This window comes from Saccopteryx bilineata, chromosome 2, assembly GCF_036850765.1.
Source record: "Saccopteryx bilineata isolate mSacBil1 chromosome 2, mSacBil1_pri_phased_curated, whole genome shotgun sequence".
NCBI lineage: Eukaryota > Metazoa > Chordata > Mammalia > Chiroptera > Emballonuridae > Saccopteryx > Saccopteryx bilineata.
Genome location: NC_089491.1, coordinates 146023099 through 146045904, shown reverse-complemented (window position 1 = coordinate 146045904; position 22806 = coordinate 146023099). Strand labels below are relative to the sequence as shown.

Here is a 22806-nt window from a genome sequence, read left to right as displayed (position 1 = left end):
TCTGAAAAGGTATAAAATTTAATTTTCCCCCAATAGGATATCTCCTTTTTTTTTTTTTTTTTTTTTAAGAATCAAGTACTCCAACGTAGACAGAGGTGAAGGAAACACTTACTGAGCAGGACCCCAATTTGCTCTAGAGTGACTTAGAGAAGACATTAAAAACAATAAAAACACTCATTAATTGAATGTCTACTATAGATACAACATGTACTAGGAGCTGTAAGAAAAATCAAGATTAATTTTTTGACTATAAGATATAACACATTGCTACTTTTAAATTTTATCTGCCTAAATTTCCTTTTTTGACAGCATGAAAGGAAGAGATAATTGATTAAAGATTTGTATATAGGCCTGACCTGTGGTGGCGCAGTGGATAAAGTGTCAACCTGGAAACGCTGAGGTTGCCGGTTCAAAACCCTGGGCTTGCCTGGTCAAGGCACATACGGGAGTTGATGCTTCCTGCTCCTCCCCCTTCTTTCTCTCTCTCTCTCTCTCTCTCTCTCTCTCTCTCCCCCCCCCCTCTCTATAATGAATAAATAAAAATCTAAAAAAAAAAAATTGTTAAAAAAAAAAAAGATTTGTATATAGCCAGCCTGTCATTAGAGAACTAAGAGGATGGTCCAGATATGAAAAAAATAAGACAGGAATATGTACATAGTAAATGAAAAAATATAACTATTAAAACATTAAAATTTTAAATTAATTTTAGGAATATGAAAAAAATGTAAATTCTAAAAATGATCAGATGTGTACACACAGCTCCTTAATACACTAAGATAAACACGACAGTCCGTGGGAAATACAAAATCATTTCTATTTTTGTAATACCTTATATACTTTTTCAACAGAATTTCCTTTTTAATTATAGGATTAAAAGGAACCTAAAAGGCTGATATGGTCCAGGACCCTGATGCCAAGTAAATGGATGGTTATTTTTCCATATATGCTCTTCCCATAAATTGTTGTAGAAATGAAAACTGCCTTTTCAGTGTTTTCAGGAAAAAGTTGGAAAATCTGTTCATCAATCTGTTCCTGTATGTGCTCTGACCAGGGATTGAACCAGCAACCTCTATGCATCGTGGTTGATGCTCTAACCAGCCAAACTATCTGGCCAGAGCTGGTATCTCTTTATATTAAACATCCTTTATAGTTTTTTGGTACCATATCATTAGTTTTTCTCTCAAAATCTATTCTCCATTCTTATAAATGCCTTTATTATCTATCTTATTATCTCCTTACATATATCTTTATTTCTTTAAGAACTAAGGTGTAGTGGAAAGATCAACTTAATATTGTCATTTTTTTACGCCTGTCTCCACTTTGAAGGCAGTACACTCCAGCTACTTGTCTGGCATGTAGAATATATTCAATAAATGTTTATTGAGTGAATAAGTGTATGTTTTCATTCTATTTACACATTTTGATAGAATGATAGCTTTTCATTTTTTTGTCAGGTACAGCAAGACATTTTATTTTTACAGGGGAAGAAAGAAACAGGCTTACATTTGTTTAGTGACTTTCCAATGGTCACAGAGCCAGCACTTTTTTGGTGTAGGGATTTCAAATGGAGAACTGTTAAATTACATAGCACTTCCTTACCTTGTTTCTCATGGCCAAACTCTTCAAAGCTCCAAATGCAATTTGAACAGTTTAACATCATGGTTTTTCTTCCTGAGAAAGAGAGAGAGAGAGAGAGAGAGAGTGTGTGTGTGTGTTTAAAGCTTCCTTTCCCTCACTTTTTGGCACTGTAGCTGCTTTCTGGCTCCAGTCTCAATCTCTGTCCCAGCCTCCACGCTGCAGCCAGAATCTGCTCCCTAAAAGGCAAATGTGATCATGTTACTTCAACTAAAAAAACCCAAAACAAAAAAAAACCCTTCAATGGTTCACCATTGTCTGCCAAACTCCTTGGCATACTAAACAAGGCACTCAAATATCTGGCCCCTTCAATTTCTACAGTCTTATCGTTGATCATGTCCTCTCTTGCATTCACTTAGCTGGTGGTATCAAACTTCTCAAGGGTTCCTGGAACACAAGAGCCTATTTCATTGATCCCCCCGGGCCTGGAATTACTTCCCTTAAGAACCGCGCCCCCTCCACCCTCAACCCCCAAGACTCTATGGCCACCTTTGCTCTTAAGTTTCTCTTGACCACACCCACAGGTAGAATTGATAACTATATTGGATGTAAACCTGTAAAGGTGTGTGTGGCTACACCTTTACAGGTTTACATCCAATATCTGTATTGCACTTACAAGTATCCACTGTCCCACCCCACACTCCAAAGTACTCACAGAGTACTTGGCACATAATGATACTCTATAAATGTTCGGTAAGTGAATAGAGTGGAAATACGACCGAGGAAGAGGGAGAAGAATTGCATAGCTGAAGAGAAAGCTCTGTAGGGAGAAGACGAGAACTTGTTTAGGGCATGGAAATGAGCTGTGAAGGTAAAAAAGATGTAAAAGAGAGGACATTAGTTTTCCAGCCACCTACAGCCTCCTCAGGAGGCCAAAGAAGCATCCCCAACAGCATTACAGAGTAATTAGGTATCTGGGTGAAATGGCTCGTACAGACAGTATTGTAGAAAGTTAAAGGCTGGGGAAACCCCTGCTGAGGACTATGGAGCTGAAAAAAGGCTTAATCATGTGCCTTCTAAGTGAAAGGCGTTTTATGTGCGTTAAGCAATTTAATCTTGACAACACCCCATGATTGAGGATATTCTCTCCAGTTGAGACGAAGAAACATGCTCAGAGAATTTAGGTTGCTCAACGTCTCAAACTACCAAGCAGAAGGACCGTCATTTGAATTCGGGCCAGCTGTCCCCAATCCTGTTCAGTTCGCCACACGTCTCGTGTGCAGTTCAGAGCACGCAGTTCCTAGTCCGCGCCTCCGCGAGACCACACGGGTCCCGTGTCCGCACTCCCGAGGTTGATCCGCGGCGCGCCCAGCCCTCTCGCGCTCAGTGCGCCGGCGCGTGCGGACGCGGCCCGCCCTCCGGGGAGGGGCGCGCGGCGGCGGCGGAGGCGGAGGCGGAGGCGGCGTGGGCGAGTGTGCTGAGCGGACCGGAGCAAGGCCGCGGCGGAGGAGGAACTTGTTGCGCCCGCGGCTGCGTGGTGCCGCTCCTTCCCCCTCCAGTTCGCCTGGGCGGGCGCGGCGGGCGCGGTGGCGGAGTTGCAGCGGGCGCGATGCGGCGCTACCTGCGCATCGTGGTGCTGTGCCTGGCCTGCGGCTTCTGCTCGCTCCTGTACGCCTTCAGCCAGCTCGCCGTGTCCCTGGACGAAGGAGAGGGTGGCGGTGGCGGGAAGCCGCAGGCCGGAGTGGCTTCCTGGATCGCGGGCGGCGGACGCGGCGCCGCCAGACGGGCGGGCGGCGCGGCCACTGCAGCGCATCCCGGCGGGTCGGACAGGTATGGGCCGTTTCCTGTGTGGCCGGAGCCGAGACGGCGGTGGGGGATGCGGGGGCTCGGGGCTCGGCCTGGCGTCGCACCTCCCGCTTCTTTGCCGCCGTCTCGGACCCCCTTCTCCCTTTTACCTCCTTCCCCACAGCCCCGGGGGTGAGCCCGGCGCTGCTCCAGCCAGAGAGCACCCCGCGCTTTTGTGTTTGCTTTCTGACCCATTCCTTATGTGCCCTTTAAAGTAGAAAATAATTTTCAACTTTTAATTGGCAGTTGGTTTTTAAAAAAGGATTCTTTGAAAATAAGAGTGCCCCACAAAGGCTTTCTTGCTGTCTGACGAGTGGGAATTCCCTCGCGTTTCCATGGAGTTCAAGATGAGATATTTAAACATCAGGCTGGCGCCCTGGTTCAATTTTTTTTTTTAATCTCCTCCTGAATGGGGCATCTAATTTTTGTGAGTTTACGCGTACATTTGTCGTTATTAGTTGGTTAGTTAAATTTGGACAGAACATTTAGGGGGATTGTGATTTTTCTTTAGGAAACAATCTATTCTGGAACTTATAGCAAGTTAAGAAAGATGAGCGATACTCAACATACCATCTTTTGTGAGATGGGATGGAGGTCTTTTGCTTTAAAAATTAGTATTTAAAAAGCAACACAGTGATTTAAGTGGATTTTCACAAATCACTGCCAGAGTTGAAATCAACATGCGATTTAAATGGAGAAAAGAATGCAGCTCATTGTGAATGCTTAACAAAATCTGAGCGTTTCCACTTCCTTGAAAATAGACTCTTCTCTTTGTTGGCACCTCTCTGGGAACGACCCGAGTGCTCCCTTAGTAAGAGGCAAAGGCTGCTTTGATATCGGAAGTGTGGGATTGGTGGGAGAGGAGTGCAGTCAGCTGTGGGCTGTTGAACATTCTTTTGAGAGTTGTTATTCTGAAAATGAAAGGGGGACGTTTGGGTAGAGGAGTCTCGAAATTGTCATGTTTTTACCCTTTGACTCAGGCGAGTTCATCAGTGCTTTTCATGGAAGAACTACCCAGAGTCAGGTTTGTCAACTTTTGTTCATCTGTGTTAGGAGAGGCAGTGACTTGAAGACCAGGATGAGCTCATGAAAAATATTCATGAGAAACGACAGTTTATGGTCTATTAGCTTATTGTGAAGCATTGAAAATTGTGGAAAAGAAAATACTTTTGTATTGGTTACAATTACAAAGAAGCAACGTTTTAATGAAAACATTAAATAAAATTCTACTATGGTATCAGCATTTCAATATGACAGAGTAACATCCATTTTTATTGCTTTGTTTCACATAGATCTTATTTTGTGACAGATTTTTATGTTGTATTTGCTTGATCAGCTAATTTTGACAAAAATGTTTTAATTTGACATTTAGAAAATAAGCACCTTCATTTTAACAACTATTTTATGGAGCCATTACCAAAATCTTAAGTTGAATGTGTCATAGTACACGACAGGTCCTCTGAACAGCATAACTTCTCAGTTTATTTTATTTATTTTTTAATGAGATTTAAAAAAATATTTTAATTATTTTAGGGGAGAGAGAGACAGAAACAAGAGAGAGAAGGGGGGAGGAGCAGGAAGCATCAACTCTCATATGTGCCTTGAGCCGGCAAGCCCAGGGTTTTGAACCAGATTCCAGGTGGATGCTTTATCCACTGCCCCCCCCCCCCCCAGGTCAGGCATAACCTCTCATTTTAAATGGGGTATATATCTAAGTTAATTAAAACTAGAGGTGTCACTAAAAGAAAATGAAAGTAAAATGTGAAATACATTTCACCACATGTGCATGTATAGGAAGTTGAGACAGAGGACCATGGGGAAGCTGTATTGTTGTGTTTTTACCCTACAATTTAAGGTCAGGAGAATTCCTAAGACATCAGGACTCTTTTTATTTTAGATATCATTTATAGCATCTTTTTTGATTTCTCATAAGAGTTCAGGCAACTTCTTTGGCTACTGTGGGATATGGAGTAGGTATCCTTTACCTTTCTTCCTGTGTTTAAATCATTTGACCAAGGTTCATAGGGCATTGGTTATTGGATTGTTCCAGGGTTAAAAACTTATATCCTTTGATTGCTTGCCAAGTGCTTTTTCTATACAGCTACAGTGATATGAATCTAGTGTGTAGTGTTTTCATCAGTGGAGAATGGGACTGTGAGGCAAACAATCTTCCTTTTTTCTGTAGGACTCAATTATCATTGTATTCTTACCTTTTTTGAAGCCATCTTACCTGAAAGAGTAAGATTATTATTTCTCTCTTTCATTTAATACATGGGATCTAGGGTTATACCCGGTAGGTTCCATTGGTCAGCTTATATAGAAAATATTGGTTACATGGAATTCCGTGACGGCAAAATACTTGGTAAGGTCCTTCCAAGTTCCCAGAGTAAAAACCCTAAAAGGATAGGAACAAGTTTTTTTTTTTGTTTTTTTTTTCCATTTTTCTGAAGCTGGAAACAGGGAGAGACAGTCAGACTCCCGCATGCGCCCGACCGGGATCCACCCGGCACGCCCACCAGGGGCCACGCTCTGCCCACCAGGGGGCGATGCTCTGCCCATCCTGGGCGTCGCCATATTGCGACCAGAGCCACTCTAGCGCCTGAGGCAGAGGCCACAGAGCCATCCCCAGTGCCTGGGCCATCTTTGCTCCAATGGAGCCTTGGCTGCGGGAGGGGAAGAGAGAGACAGAGAGGAAAGCGCGGCAGAGGGGTGGAGAAGCAAATGGGCGCTTCTCCTGTGTGCCCTGGCCGGGAATTGAACCCCGGTCCTCTGCACGCTAGGCCGATGCTCTACCGCTGAGCCAACCGGCCAGGGCCAGGAACACGTTTTTAGGGAAAGCTATTACTAGGGCATTCTGTTTTAATTCATTATTTTGGTATGTAGATAATGCAGGTCTTAGAGAAGCCTGTGTTCTCATTCTGGCTGTTTGCTGTCAACCCTTGACTACCTCTCTGCTTCATTTTTCTCACCTGTGATATGTACATAATAACCTTATTTAATTTGTAATAGTCCGAATTCTTAGATGTTAGTGATAAAAATCCAGTAAAACTCACTTAACTAAAACATGTATAGGCTAATATGGGTTGTTGGGATGAACCAAATTGAAGTGAAAATGCCCAGGTGTCTCCCGTGACCTCAATCAAGGATTGGGGACTCTCTTTCTTTTCCACTGTAGACAGATCTGGTTCATGGAGTCTTTCTGCTCCCTCAGTGTTTGTTCTCTAATCTCAAATAGAAAATTCTAGGGAAAAGCACTCATTGGACTTGCTTTCATCACATGTCCATCGTGAACCAGTTTGTGTTGACTGGAATGGCGACCTCTGATTGGCTCTGTGCCACTTGCACATCCCTGTGGTGTGCTGGACATGATTGGGGTTGGACAGGGGTGGTGTCTCAAAGGAGGGGACTGCTGGGTTTTTCATAGAGAGACTCTTAAGCTATTCAATGTGGGCAAACTCTGTAACCTAAAGCAGTCGTTATTACTAGGCCATAGTACTTCTGTGAAGAAGGTGTATACCATTTTGTGACTTTACCTACTCAGGGTGATTAATTTCTCACATTTCACTGATGAGTCTTGACAGTGATTATCAAGATCTCATCCTGTTCTGGCTATACAGTGTATTGGTCATGGGGAATCAATCAGTAAGCATTTCAGTTATACCATTTGTGGACTGTCCATACCCTGTGTGTAACTGATTTTCACACAGGGAGGTTGTCACCTCATGCTCCTGTTCAGATCTGGTTAGTTAGACCATCGTGTTATTTCTGCGGGTCGTTTGAACATTGGTAGCATACACTGAGAGTTTAGAGTGGGAAGAGGAAGGGGTTTGGAGACACAGATTTCAGCTTTGCCACTTATTGGTTGTGTTAACCTTGAACACATTTCTTAATCAGAGCAGTGGTAGTCAACCTGTTCCCTACCGCCCACTAGTGGGCGTTCCAGCTTTCATGATGAGTGGTAGCGGAGCAACCAAAGTATAAATAAAAAGATAGATTTAACTATAGTAAGGTGTTTTATAAAAATTTATTCTGCCAAACTTAGCGAAAATCTGACATAAAGTACTTGGTAAATAATTATTATCATATGCTTTAACTTGCTATAACTCTGCTTTATAAATTTTATAAAGTAAAGTTACTTCCCTACTATATAAATCACCATTACTGTGGAACCGGTGGGCGGTTAGAAAATTTTACTACTAATAGAGGTACATGGTAGGTATAAAAAGGTTGACTACCCCTGAGTTAGAGGTACAAGTACCTGTGATATTGCATTGTTTGTGAGAATTGAAATGAAATAGATTATGTAGATTACTAAGTATGATGCCTGGCATGATAAAACTATAGCCAAGATGGGATGATTTTGATTATTTAAATTTTGAGGAGTTGTTATCCCCCCAGTTTGTGACTTTTGGGAAAAATTCTGTGCTCAGACACCTGTCCAGACCTGCTAAACCCCAGTGCCCGGAAGTGGGGTCCAGGTTATTCTTACAAAACCAAAGATTGAGAACCACTCTTACAACTGAATAGCTTAACCAGTATTTTTACACTGCTGTTTTTAGTGGTGACGTTTTCCCCCTCTTCCTTACAGTTATTTTTGAAGAAGAGAGGGGTTGGGGAAGTAAGCAGTGAAGAAGGTTGAATTACTAAAGTTACCTTAATCTCTGCTTAAAAATTTTTTTCAATTACAGTTGACATTTAATATTATATTAATTCCAGTTGTAAAGCATAGTGATTAGCCATTTATATAATTTATGAAGTGATGCCCTGATTAAGTCTGTGTTACTCACCTGGCACCATACATAGTTATTACAATATTACTGACTATAATTCTCCACTTTGTTAATGTAGAGACATTTTATATAAAACCAATTTTCTGCACCTTGTTATTTTAGTTCATTGAAGATCATACTTCACATAGGTATAAAGCGCTCAGCACACACCTGGCTAATTAATTAAAATAATATTGTTTTGCGCTTTTGGAAGGGGAAGTGATTAGGCTAATGAGAAAATTTGTGCTTTTGATTTAGAAATCGTATTTAAAAACATTAAGATTATTATCAATCATACCTGCTGAAAGTACTTCTACCCAACTTTGACTTAAATATTTTTCAATGTGTATACAAACTGAAGTTGCAAATTATTATGCTTTCAGATAGTCAGTTTCCTTTATCGTTGTTACTTTTGTCATTCAGAGAAGAGCTTTCTAACCAGAGGGTTTCCCCCCAATATTTTTACATTTAAATCTTTAATCCAGTTTTTTTTGGGTTCATTTTGTGAGGTGGGGGGTATATAGTATGATGCTAACTTATTTTTGAAATGGTTAGATAATATTAATATTCAGTGCCATTTATGTAAGCAGTTCTTTTCTTACTTCCTTAGTATTCATGAAGTTAGAGATTTAAGAAAAAAGAAGCTAGAAATTGATTGAAGTTGTCTGGAGACAATTTTTAGTTGAAATGAGTGGCCCAGGCTCTCCTCTTCAGATAATGGTGATGTGTCAGCGTCACCAGCATGGTCTCCTTCACCGGGGCTGTGAGCGTCTGTCTGGCGCAGTCCCAGTGCAGGTGTCTGCCTTGCCGTTGCCTTGCCGGCTTATGGCACTTCAGGCTTCCACATTGTTATGCTGGATATGCCTGGACTTATCCCTCACTCTGTAAGTTGTGTGCAGTTTTCACTAAAGCCTCACGGACATTTTGACAAGAAAAATACCTTTTTTTTTTTCAGTTTAATTTAAAAGTATGAAAGACCTTCTGTTATCAGGTCTAAAAAAATGCAAAGTTTTTAAAGAAAACTTGAAATTTGAGAACATATTGTGGTAAGCATTGTACTAAATGCTCACTTTACAGCATGAAATGTCTCAATTTTTAAAACTTTTTAAGTACTGAAATTTGGAATTTTATTTTGGCTATATATTTTTAAACATTTGAAATAACTAGAAGTTCACAGGAAATTGCTGAGATACCTTCCTCGTGTTTACTCAGTTTCCCTCAGTGGTAAAACCTTAGTTGAGCACAGTGCAATAACATTGTATCTGGAATAGCTATGTATTAATATAGTGCAATATCATAACCCCAGAATTTGACATTGTATAACCTATAGATCAGTTTTCAGATATCACCATGTATTCATGCACTCATTTGTATGTATAGTTTTATGTAATTTCCTCACAGATTTAAATTAATGTAACCACCCCACAATCGGGGTACAGAATGACTTTATCACCACAAAGAGCCTTTATGCTACCTCAATCAAGTCTGCTTATTATAGACAAGCCATCTAGAACTAGAAACTTTAAGCTATATGAAATTTGAAGATCAGCCACAGTAAAGTTTTATTTCAGTTTTATCCACTGTGAAAAACTGCATTTATGGACTTGTCTGATTTTGGGTATCACTGTTTACTAAAGACATACTCACTGCCTGACCAAACAGTAGCACAGTGGATAGGGTATTGGACTGGGATGCAGAGGACTCAGGTTCGAAATCCCAAGGTTGCCAGCTTGAGCGTGGGCTCATCAGCTTGAGCGTGGTGTTGCTGGCTTGACTCTGGGATCATGGACATGACCCCATGGTCGCTGGCTTGAGCCCAAAGGTCACTGGCTTGAGCTCTGCTGTAGGCCCCCCACCCCGTTGCAGTAATTAAATATATAGAAATATAGAAAAATATGGAAGACATATTGAAATAATTAGGATATAATATTAAAAGCAATTAAGGAAAGTAAATAAAGTTATACTGTCTTGATAGGAGTTAATATAGTGTGTACAGATATGATAGGCAGACTTTGCCTTTCGTGCAGGGCTCAGTGTGTATGTGAAGTTATATATAGATAAGAAGTCGCTTGATGTCATAACTCTGTAGGTTAACATAACAAGAAGCTTCCCTAGGAACACCTTAAAAGTGGCTTGATGTGACATTCAGTAGATTAAATTAAAAGGGCTCCCTTCGAGGAGCTCCCAAAAAGGTGATTTGAAGTGGTAATCCTGAGAATTGACATCTGTTAGAAGGCCTATGCCAGAAAAGGTACTAAAGCGAAGCCCCCCCCCCCCCCCCCCCCCGCAGTAGTTTCCCAGATTCCAATGTTGATGTGGACTGTCTCCACACCGCTCTCACCAAGGACAGCTGAGAAGAGCATGCCAACGGGACCCCCTTAAGCTGAACCCAGGCACGCCCAAAGGATTCTGAGTAATAAACTGCCTGTGTGATTCTTGCAACTAACTTGTGTGTCTTGGCACTGATAAGTAGCATCCTCATAGCTGTTAAGCAGGAGTGTCCCACTGCATGGGGAAGTTGAATCCGGGAAACCTGATTGATGTAGAGCTCAGGCTCTACTGGGACACCCCAGTCAAGGCACATGTGAGAAAGCAATCAATGAACAACTAAGGAACTGCAATGAAAAATTGATGCTTCTCATCTCTTTTCTTTCCTGCCTATCTGTCCCTATCTGTTCCCCTCTCTCTGTCACACACAAAAAAATGACATACCCACTTAGCTTATAATTTTGCCCCATTAAAAGTATTTAATAGAGTTACTACCTTTTTGCATGTTGTATCTCTAATAGTCCATTTCTAAGTTTTAAGGAATAAAAGCAAAAGCAATTAATAACTAAAAATTGGAGCACTACTTTTCCAGTATTTTTAAGCTTTATTTTATGTTTTTTTTCATCCTAGAACTATGAGTGCTGTTTCCAGATTAATTGCTTTTCCTAATTTATTGCTTATCGTAACAGTTACTATATATAATGAGTTTCTACTCTATCTTATTTTAAAAGTTAATTTTTATAAGAGAATATAAATTTGGGAGATAAACTAAATTCCACCTTTTGCTAGCAGCATCTCAGTGTTTTATGATTTAAAAAGTAGTAAATAAGTATGTGTACTCACTAGTGCTTATATTTTATAGTTCCATTAAAGATAAACATTATTCTATAAACTGTGTTTTCTGACATTAAGTTACAGTCAAGAAATTTACTAAAACTTGACTTTTTCCCTGCAGTTTGTTCTGCATTAATGACTTACAGTGATTACATCATCTAACAATTCCAGTTGTAGGTATACACTCAAGAGAATTGCAAACATGTTCACAGATCAAGTGTGCGTGAGTAGTGAGTGGTCATAACAGAATTATATACAATAGCTGAAAATTGGAAAACAACCAAAATGTCTATCACCTGATGAAGGGCTAAGCAAAAGGTATATATCTCTCCATAAAATGAAATATTAAGGCCATAAAAAGAAATGAACTATACTGATAAATGCTACAGTGGATGAACCTTGAAAACATTATGCTAAGTGAAAGAAATCAGACTCAAAAGGCCACATGTTATAAGATTGCTTTTTTGTGAAGTGCTTGCTCTTAATAGGCAGATCTGCAGAGATAGAAAATAGATTCATGGTGACCTGGGGCTCAGGGTTGAGGAGTGCAAGTTGAAGCAGAAAATGGTGATAATTTAAAGCAATACTTTTTATAGGAAAATTTAATTAGGAGTAGTTTTCTTTGAGACTTTTATTTTCCATTTCTATTTTCTCCCATTTTAAGTTCTGACATGGGGAGATGGAATAACCTGATTGGTCATTTCCTCCCTGGAACAAAGGTACACTTTAAGATTGAGTGTAAATAAATTGTAGATTTGCTGAAAGAAAGTGGTGATAATGTCTGTATCTGAAAGATGGAGATACCTCTTTGAAAAGTTTTGTTGTGAGGCTTACATGGATGTGAAAGCACTTGAATCTGAAAAGAACTGTCATTACCACAACCACTGAGCCTGTATCTAGTATGAAGTGCAAGACTTAAAGAATACATAAATATGTGTGGGAGGAACAAACGTAAACTTCCTGATCAGGTTGTATGTTTTACTGGTCTGCCAGTTTCTTTTCTTTTTCTGATTTATCAACCATTTAAATTACGACATGTAACATGTTATATTGTGTTTGAAAATGGTGTCCCTTTACTTATTTATTTATTTAATTTAAAATTTTACTTAGAAAATTAAATTTAACAGTGTGTCATTGATTAGTAAGAGTACATAGGTTTCAGGTAAACATTTCTATAGCATTTGAATTGTTGATTATGTTGTATACCCATCACCCAAAGTCAAATCATTTTCTGTCACCGTATATTTGTCCATCTTTACACCCTTCTCCCTCACCCTATCCCCCTGGTAACCACTTCACTTTATCTGTATCCATGAGTCTCAGTTTTATATCCCACTTATGTGTGAAATCATACAGTTCTTAGCTTTTTCTGATTTACTAATTTCACTCAGTATAATGTTCTCATGGTCTGTCCATGTAGTTGTAAATGGTAATAGGTCATCATTTTTATGGCTGAATAGTATTCCATTGTATATACATACCACATCTTCTTCTTTTTTTTTTTTTAATTGAGAGGTGGGGCAGAGAGACAGACAGGGATCCACCTGGTAAAGCCCCCAACCAGGCGATGCTCTGCCTCTCAGGGGCTGCTGCACCTCACAGCTGAGCCAAGCTCCTGAGGCAAGGCCAGGGAACCATCCTCAGCGCCTGGGGCCAACTTGCTTGAACCATTTGAGCCTTGGCTGCAGGAAGAGAAGAGAGAGAGAGAGAGAGAGAGAGAGAGAGAGAGAGAGAGAGAGGTATATGAGGGGGCAGGGGAGAGGTGGTCGCTTCTCCTGTGTGCCTTGACTTGGAATCCAACCGGGACTTCCACATGCCGGGCTGATACTCTACCTACCACTGAGCCAGCCAGCCAGGGCCATAACACATCTTTATCCAGTCCTCTATCGAGGGACACTTTAGTTGTTCCCATGTCTTGGCCACTGTGAATAGTGCTTTGATGAATGTTGGAGTGCATGTGTCTTTCTGTAAAATGGTGTTTCTTTAAAGGAAAGCCATTGCAATGTAACTTTTTCCCATTGATTTTAAAATTTTGAGTTTATAGTTTATTATGCAGTAATATACAGAATTACGTAGGCACCCTTTTAAAATCCACCAGTGCCTGACCCTGTTCTCAGAGATTGATTTAATAGGTGTGGCGTGGGGCATTCGCATTTGTGAGAGGTATGATCTTTGAGAATCTGTAATTTCATAGACTTTTCCTTGTAAGAATGGTAACTTATTATTGAATCCATAGTGAGAAAAGAAAAACTATATGGAGATGCAATACGAAGTGACTTAGTTTAGTCCTCACCCTGAGTTCGCTCTTGCTTAATTTAATACCCAATCCTCCGCTGTAGTGAATTTCAAACTAGACTATTTGGAAAAAGAAGAACAATCAAATACATACTTTTTGTAACATGAGGCATTGTTTTGTTTTTGCTCCAACCTGCAGTTGAAGGAGAAAGAAAACATTTGATCCCCGATATTAGCTTGCATAATATGAAACTGAGATAATGTAGAAAATGAAACTTAGCCATGAATATCAGCGTGATTTCTTATTTTTTCAATTTGAAAGACCATACAGGTAGCTGTGATTGAGGATTAATTTGAAAACCCTTAAAGTTCCTCTTTTCATTAGCACTGCTTTTAGTACTGCTTCAGGATAAGCAAATATTTTGTTTGGCTAATTGGATTTTATTCTAAGGGAATATGTATAGTCCATGAAGGAAAGTTTTAGAAATATTCCAGTATTTTCTGTATCATCTGAGGAGAGGATTTTAATATATTAGGAGAGTTCCTGGCTAGGAAACTGGTTTCCAGTCAGTAATATAGTCTACCTTAAGGTTTTAAAGTCCTATTTAAAATAATGATACCCTAAGTATTGGAGAAATCAATTTTCAAAAATCCTCAAGTTACCATAGCAATATTGAATTTGCAAAATGGATTTTCAGTTTTGTTGCTGTAAAATAAGATAGTAAAAGCTGTTATGTTACTGAGTAAATTCCCTGTTAGTTTTAAACTGAAATACTCACATAGGACTCTATTTCTGTCTCACTCTGTTAGGTGTAAAGATTTCTCTCTGTGTTACTGGAATCCCTATTGGATGCTGCCCTCTGATGTTTGTGGAATGAACTGCTTTTGGGAAGCGGCTTTTAGGTAGGCACTTAATATTTAATTGGTAGATCAGTATAGGTAAGATTAGACTGTAGATACATTATTTTTATAATAAATAAGATATAAAATTGTTTCTTTTCCTGTAATATAATATTATCATACAAGTAAATGATTTCTTTTCTGATTGAGTTTTCTATTTCTTATTCTCCCTTTGTAGTTACCACTAATTTTTAGTATGTACCATATATAAAATGCTCTTTTTTAGATGTTATTATAATAAATAAACCATTGTTCTTAGGAGATTTTATGGTCTAATTTCAGGTGACAGGTGATAAAGTGATAAACAGGTGGTTTAAGGTATACTTCCATTGACATTTACAGACATTAGATATTATGACATTTATTTAATTTAAAGCTGGTATACTGAAAAAAAAACATTTTGTAGGTGGATGGGGACAACTGGGCAAGGATTGTATTGATTGATAGAAGAGAGATTGAATAATGGGGAATGGGAGGGTGAAGATAAGAGTTTAATGAAGGAGCAAATGAAATGCCATTGTTTATTGACCTTTTAAGTTACTGAATAGTTTGACTTTGTTCACTTCTCTGGATAGGGAAGGCGATGGATTGGCTGATCTCTCAGGTCTCTCTCTCCCTCTTCCGTGAAAGAAACAAGTATTGATAGGAAGGAATATCAGCTTATCTCCCTAAGACAGTGGCAGGGGAGAGTGAGGTAGTAGCCTGAAAGGCCCTTCCCAAAAGTATAGTTTCTCTAGGAGTCACCTGCTTCTCCTGTGTCTTGTGATTCATTTAAATTTTCATTATACTAACTCAGTTTTCCAGATACAGTGCTAGGAGCTAAGAACCAGACTGAGTCTGGTTAATGTGGCTCCATTCTTCTGTAGCTTACATTCTGACTAGAGGAGCTTCACATTAGTAAACAATAGAGGGTGATGTATTGTAGCTATGATGATGGGAGAAACAGGTGAGTTGTCATGTGGGATCATCTTTAAGGCATCAGGGAAGGCTTCCTGGAGGCAGCAGCCAAATGATGAACAGGCTCAAGGACAGCAGGTAAAGTAGTCTAGGTGGGAAGGACTATATGTAATATGTATTTTTAAATTCTTGTATTTCTAATATATATTTAATGAACTGTACGGGGAGGGAATTGTTGAAATTAGATATTTTAATTATATCTTGTTGCTGTGGAAGATGGAGTGATTGAAATTCTAATATGGATCAATCAAATCAGATTTTTCAAACTTTTAAAAATCTTATACTTTTAAAAGGTAGTCTTACCCTTCAGCTTGTTCATAATTTTGGAGAATTGGGGTTCTATATTTTTCATCTTATGAAAGTTTGCTAATGAAGAGAGCATTGACAGACACCGCTTTGCTATCTCCAGGCTTGTGACATAAACCTGCTCACTCTAGAAGCTGGGTAAGTTTGAAAACTTTCGTATACTCTGATTTATACAACCCAGGCCTTTCTGTAAATTATGGCGTGAGTAATAATCTTCCCCCCACCTTGACTGCAAGACTAGTCCAGGGAAGTTGACCTAGTTGGAATCCTGAGCCTCTGCTTATTATTCTTTTGACTTTGGCTTCTCCAGCTCATTATTTTCCTGATGCTCACAAGTATATAGTAACCTGGAAGGAATGGCATGTGGATGAAACATAATGTTAATTCTGTGTTTGTGTTACTCTCCTAAATTTGAGGTTTTAAAAGTTATACTTCGTTACACTCTGTACTTGTAATATTGAAGCCATAGTGTATATCTGTAACCATTCTGTTTCTTACTTAGAACTTAGGATCCCTCACATTTACTCATTCTTTTCAATCATGCAGTCAAGACAAAATGCCATACAGTTTCCATATCGTTCTCACTCTCCATTTCAGTATTTATTCTAAGTAATGCCTCGTTTTTGCCTGACTCTTAAGAGCTTGTTTTGTCTGCCCCACCTCCTTACTTCAAAGGAGTGAAGCTTGTTTGAAATTCCTTTTACTGTCCCCTTAGATCTCATATGATGCTTGGCACCAGTAGGCATTTAGCAGCTGGCACCATTTTCTTCCAGGCCTGTCTCAGATTTCTCAGTTTGAATTTTTTATATAATTTATTTTTCATCAAAGCTAATCTGGAGGATTATTTTCTCCCAATTAATTTCTTATACAATGAACATAAAATAACATAAAAAAGAAAAATTTCCATAATACCAATCCACAGTGCTTTTGCCGTTCATGAGCAAGCATGTCCTTTTAGTAATTGTTTCTGCCTCCAACGCTGAGTCATCAGCTTGACCGACCACCTGCTTCCCAGCTGCCTGTCAGAATACTCACACCTCTTCTGTTTCTTCTGTGCTTGAGACAGAACTAAGTGCAAAATCCCTACAAGGGCTTGTTTTCAACCCTTTTTTCTGTCAAGCATTCTTGTTTGCTCTCTTTGTCTTCACCAGCAAACTTCTTGTAAGAGTATTTACTGGTTTGACTTTCTTTCAACCAACCAACCCATCCACCCACCCAGCCACCCTTGAGCTCAACCCACTGTGAGCAGTGCCTGTCATCTGACTAAAAACCCGCTCTCATTGAAGTCACTCTGGCCTCTCTATTGTTCTGGGCCCAATCTTACCTTTTCTTGTCCATTTAACATTGGTTACTGTCTCTTTCTTTATTTCAACTCCACTAGTCTCTGGCTCTGGAGACCTGTGTCCTGAGCTCTTTGATCTTGCTGCTCCCGGACTCCTTTCTCTATTCCTGACTTCTAAACATTGAAGTTCTTTAGGGCTCTGCTTTTTTCTCTCCTCACTGACAATAACCTGTTTAACTGGTATGTCCAGTTCAGATTTCTTTTCTGAGCTCCAGAACTGTATTTCCAGCTGCTTGTTGGTCATTTCTACTTTGCTAATTTAAATGCCTCAGGCACTCTTGTTCAAACCTGAATTCACAGTCTAGTTCCTCATGCTTCCCCTCATCTGCACTTTATGTCTTGTTTTACTTTCCGCGTGCCAGTCCACAGTGACTTTTCTTCCCGTCTCCTTTCACAGTGGCTCCTCTCAGCCTCTCTCTTCCTATTGCCTTAACTACCATGCTCATCCCTTCTTACCCAGCTAGTGTGACTTCCCCTACCTGCTCACCGCTCCTGCACTGTATTGTACCTTCTTCTCTGTATGGTACCTGCTGCATCTGTTGTGGTTCTGGACCTACTTCTAGACTGTTGACGTTACAGGTAGATACCATGTGGTCTTCATTCAAGCCTCATGCCTAGCAAGGTGCTTGGGAACCAGTAAATAACTAATGGTTTTCTCCACCACTTTCAGACTAGTGTAGGGTTTTTTTTCTTATTAAACTCTTGAGCAATCTCAATTTTTTTTCTATTTAAGCAGTTAACCATGATTTTTTATGAAATCTTTTAAAATTCTGTCTTTCACAAGAGAATGTAATTGTGTGCAATCAGGATTATGGCTTTCCTGCCTATTCCCAATGTCTAGCATATGAAAGGAGTTCATATAGTCACAAAAAAGAGTGAATTATATCATTAAATTGTGTTCTAAATATTAGTGGACTTAAGCCTTCACCAGCGTTATGTGAATGTGCCAGTGCCACCATAACCTAAGCATTGTGGGAGTTATAATTTTATAATATGTGAGGGTAAAATGGTGGCTTACTACTGATCCATATTTTGTTGGTTATTTGTTGAACATTTCCATATTTATTTAGTTTTTTAATCTATATTGATACTTTACTTACTGAGTTTTTAATGCTTATTTTATGAACTCTTAGAATGATATATCCTGCTTTTGCTGTGGATTACAAATATTTTCCTAATTTTTTCAGTTTTCATTTTATCTTATGGAATCTCTTAATTTTAGTATTATAAATACTGTTTTAATATACTAACTTTCTATGACGAGCTTTGAAAATATTTACTCTTTTCACTATGGTGGGAGTTGATTTTCAGTTCATGGAGTCTATGGTTATAGGTGAATTTAATATCTAATATTTGCTTTAAGAAATATGTTTTTACAGGTTATTTAAAATTATATTTTAGCAGTTAATGTTTACATATAATGTAGAATTTAAAATTTTCTTTTTTATACTTGTATAATGTCCTGAAGAGTTTATATATTATATTTTATTTCTTTTTTTTTTTTTTTTGGTATTTTTCTGAAGTTGGAAATGGGGAGGCAGTCAGACAGACTCCTGCATGCGCCTGACCGGGATCTACCCGGCATGCCCACCAGGGGGCGATGCTCTGCCCATCTGGGGCGTTGCTCTGTTGCAACCAGGGCCATTCTAGCGCCTGAGGCAGAGGCCACAGAACCATCCTCAGCGCCCGGGCCATCTTTGCTCCAATGGAGCCTCGGCTGTGGGAGGGGAAGAGAGACAGAGAGGAAGGAGAGGGGGAGGGGTGGGGAAGCAGATGGGCGCTTCTCCTGTGTGCCCTGGTCGGGAATTGAACCCGGGACTCCTGCACGCCAGGCCAATGCTCTACCACTGAGCCAATAGGCCAGGGCCTCATGGATTCATTTTTTAAATCTAATGTGTTAACGTGCATTACTGTCTTAATTCCTGCTTAGACTCAGGTCATGCCAATGTAGTCATGAAACCTACAGGTACTATCTTTGAATCCTCTGAATAGTTTCTTCTAATAACATATCTGTGGAAAATAGGTTTGACTTAAAAATGTCCTTTTGAATAAAATTTCTTTAAATCTACAGAGCCTTTTCTCTTATTTATACTGTGATTAAAATCTGGCAAACTTTTACAGAGCCCGATGATTGATAATTGTGACTAAAATTACTTGAGTGGCTGTTTCCCTTAGAAAGTTTTATTTTCCCTTTCAATAGAGTAGAAGCTTGCTTCTAGTTGCAGTTATTTCCTGTCATTGGGGTGTAGGGACAGATTGGTGGGAAGAGACATTTTAAAGTATGTTTTGCCTTGTCAGTTTAGGTGTTGAGTCTGTACTGTATGTAATGCTTTGCTAAAAAGGGACACGCAACAGAAAGTCAGTGCAATGTAGTTGATGTCACTCCCCTAGAAATGGATAGAAGTATTGGCAGTGTGACTAAGGTAAGCCTTGCTAAAATGTTTGGGAGGAGAAGTCCGTAGCACTGATTTTAGAGGGATTATTTTTCGTGGAATGACATTTGACTTATTTTTCTTAAAAAGGTTTATTATACTTCTTGACTCTGTATGTAAAGACTTCTGTGCTAAATAACACATGGCTATTACAGTTTACTTTTTAAATCTCTTGGCTTTTAGCTTTGGGGCAGGTTCTAGTTATGGCCAATTAAGCAATTCGAGCCCATTATGGATTCTCAATTCTTGGTGCTTTAATGAGGGCCTTTCTACCATCGTGAGAAGTAGGGACTGAAGGCGTTTGCTGGGAAGATGAGATAATTGAGAGCTCTATGAAATTGTCCTGTAGTCACTGCCTTGTCTTCCATTGTGTCGCTCACTGTGCTTTGTGATGAACTGAGACTGTGCCTTCCTGTCGTAGGTACAGAAAGCGTAGACATCTAGTCTTCCCTCTTCTATGGTCTTAATATTTTTAACTGAGGAACTCACTAGAAAAGAGGGGAACAGACACAGGAGGAGGTACTGCCTCTTTTTCTTGCTGTCAATGGAAAAGAACAGAGCTTTAAAAAGACCTAAGCTTACGCTCACACCAGTGTGTGAAGGAAGTGGCCCAGCAGGTGCTGGGGCAAGGGTGGACTGGTAACTGTACAGATGGTGCTTGCACAGCCATGTGGAAAATTATGTGCTTGACCCCTATCCCAAACCATTTATAAAATTCATTCCTGGTACAGCAATCAAAATTTTGAAAGCAAAGTATTACCTAATATGTCTTAATTTAATGACGATCATAAGAAGACCATTTTATATGTAACTTCTCCATGTAACTCCATTTAAATAATATTTAACTTTATGAATTATCTGGGGAGGGTTTTTTCTTTTCCTTTAAAAAGAAAAAGTACCTGATCTGTGGTGGCACAGTGGATAAAGCGTTGACCTGAAACGCTGAGGTTGCTGGTTCAAAACCCTGGGCTTGCCTGGTCAATGCATTATGGGAGTTGATGCTTCCTGCTCCTGCCCCTTCTCTCTCTCTCTCTTTCTCTCTCTCTCTCCTATCTCCTCTTAAGTAAATTAAAAGAAAAAGCATATTCTTAAAGAACTTCTCTAAAATAATTGGCTCATTAGCTTGAACAAAGGCAAGTTATCAGGACATTGAGGAGTTTAAGTTTCAGCCTCCTAGTACAGGGGCCTGTGTTTTCTGGGAGATAAGAAATTTGGCTGAAAGAGCTTTTCTGCTTCTCTGCCTAATGAAGGCTGACATTAGTTACCAGTAATTGCATATGTGAGATATCCCAGGGTAAGAGAAATGAACCCGTTTTCATGACCAAAGAACCTAGTCATACCAAAAAAGCAGAAATTGCAATGGCTGTCTTAAATATCACCAGGCCCTTAGCAATACAAGTTTGTTAGTGGGAAGGTATGGATCACAGTAAAAGCAGGATTCAGACTTAATTTTCTCTGCTACCATGAAAAATTCCCAATGTTAAAACATTAACATACATGAATTCGATATTCAGATTTGTTTTATATAGTCAGTTGTTTGTATTTAATGTTATTTAGTATGATTTTCTGTTTTTTGATATCTTAGTTGGTTGAGGGACTACCCATGAGCAAGAGTTCTGGGACCACTCAAGCACATGGATATGTGAATATTCCAAGATTCCAAAGTCCTGTGCTAAGGAATGTAACTATAGTAATTTTAGTTTGTAAAATTAAGAGAAATGATTACTCATCCCTGCTACTGCAAATCTCAGTTATGTATACATATAACTGGTACTGTTAAACAATATAATTTCTAATTCTTATGCATTTTACAGGAAGGATCTCTGTAAGCAAAAGTTGAGTTAAAGTCAAATTTGTGTATTTTTATTTTGGAATATTTGTACTTTATAATCCTTCAATGTGTTACTAGTTTTGTTATATGTTGTCTTCCATTCCTACATTACTTTACACTTAGCCAAAAGGCAGAGAAGTGATATACTTAAATTTCTTTAGCTGTGAGTTCAAAAAAGATGGTTTTATATCATAATTACAGATGGGTTCTTTATATTATAATGTTATTTTTAATATTATAGTCACACATGATTAATTCTGTTCTTTAGGTACTGGTAAATTATTATTAGTTCAATTTTAAGGTGCTAGAAGTTTAAAATAGACCTGGTGCTATTTACTGCTGCCCTGTGGTAGGAGCAGGGTCTAGTAGAGCCTAGGCCAACGACTTGGGTGTAAGGAATCTTTCCTTCCAAGGTGGAGTGCTTGTATCTGACTAGTATGGTTGAGAACACCTCAGAAATATTTACTACTCACTGATTACTTGGTAAATGGGCCTGAATATATATCAGTAAGAGAAGTATTTTGAAGGAAACTTTTTGTAATCAGCATGGGTGAATGGTTATAATATTTAAATATTTATGGATGAATTTATGTCTGTGTTTGCTTAAAATGATTTGTTGGTTAGTGAAAGGGGATGTAGGCAGGGGTTTTAGATGAAATAAGAATAATTTTGAATGGATGATTGTTGCAGTGCAGATGGGTACATGGGGTTCTTTTGTTTTATTTTCTCTACTTTTATGTGTGTTTGAGATTTTTTTAAATAAAAAAGCTTAAAAAGTTGGATGGGAGACCTTCATATTGGTGATGTTCCCTTTCTCAATGTGGGGTTCTTTGAGAGCATTAGCGCTAATGCCCTAAGGGCCTAAGGCATCCAGTGTGAAGAAAGAAGAAACTTCTCTTCAGTGCATCTAGAATGGTCTTAATTATGTACTGCTCTCGGGAGACTGGAGAAAGTATTCAGTAAGTAGGGTTTTTTTTTATGTTTTGTGGTTCCTGTGAGGAATGTTGGCCACGAAAGGCTGAATGAGGGTATAGAACTATATGATTGATTCAGCATTGTACTGTTTTGTAATTTGATGTTTCTTTGCTTTTTAAATAGAAACTTTGAACTTCAGTTTTTGAATATGGTCAAAATACTGTGTTAACTGTTAACATGTTAACCTTACCCTAAACTGAAAATGTGGCTTTTTTTTCTAGGTATGGTCTGAAAATACAGCTGGTAGAGAGAATGCATCTAGCTGTAGTTGCCTGTGGTGAAAGACTGGAAGAAACTATAACCATGTTGAAGTCAGCGATCATTTTCAGCATCAAACCTCTTCAGTTCCATATTTTTGCTGAAGATCAACTACATAATAGTTTTAAAGGCATAGTGAGTATTTGAGAATTAAGTCTGTACAGTTGAATGTTTAATGGTGTACTATAGTAGAATGTTTTATTCCTTCACTGAACACAAATATTATTCTGTAACTCTTTCCTTCTAGAATGGGGAGTTGTTCTCCTGCTTCCAATTCCA

General features: G+C 39.0%; 1 protein-coding gene across 2 annotated transcripts in view; it reads left to right on the top strand.

Annotated features, from left to right (window-relative positions):
• Nucleotides 1-3048: 3048 nt before the first annotated feature.
• Nucleotides 3049-22806, top strand: part of GXYLT1 (glucoside xylosyltransferase 1) — a 55071-nt gene continuing 35313 nt past the window's right edge. Inside the window, exons 1-3 of one of the 2 annotated variants that reach the window (XM_066258123.1) lie at nt 3049-3405; nt 14337-14429; nt 22491-22662. In XM_066258123.1, the coding sequence (XP_066114220.1) occupies nt 3185-3405; nt 14337-14429; nt 22491-22662 (486 nt within the window). In that variant the 5' untranslated portion in view covers nt 3049-3184. The remainder of the gene's footprint in view (nt 3406-14336; nt 14430-22490; nt 22663-22806) is intronic. The other variant, XM_066258124.1, reaches the window with a different exon arrangement.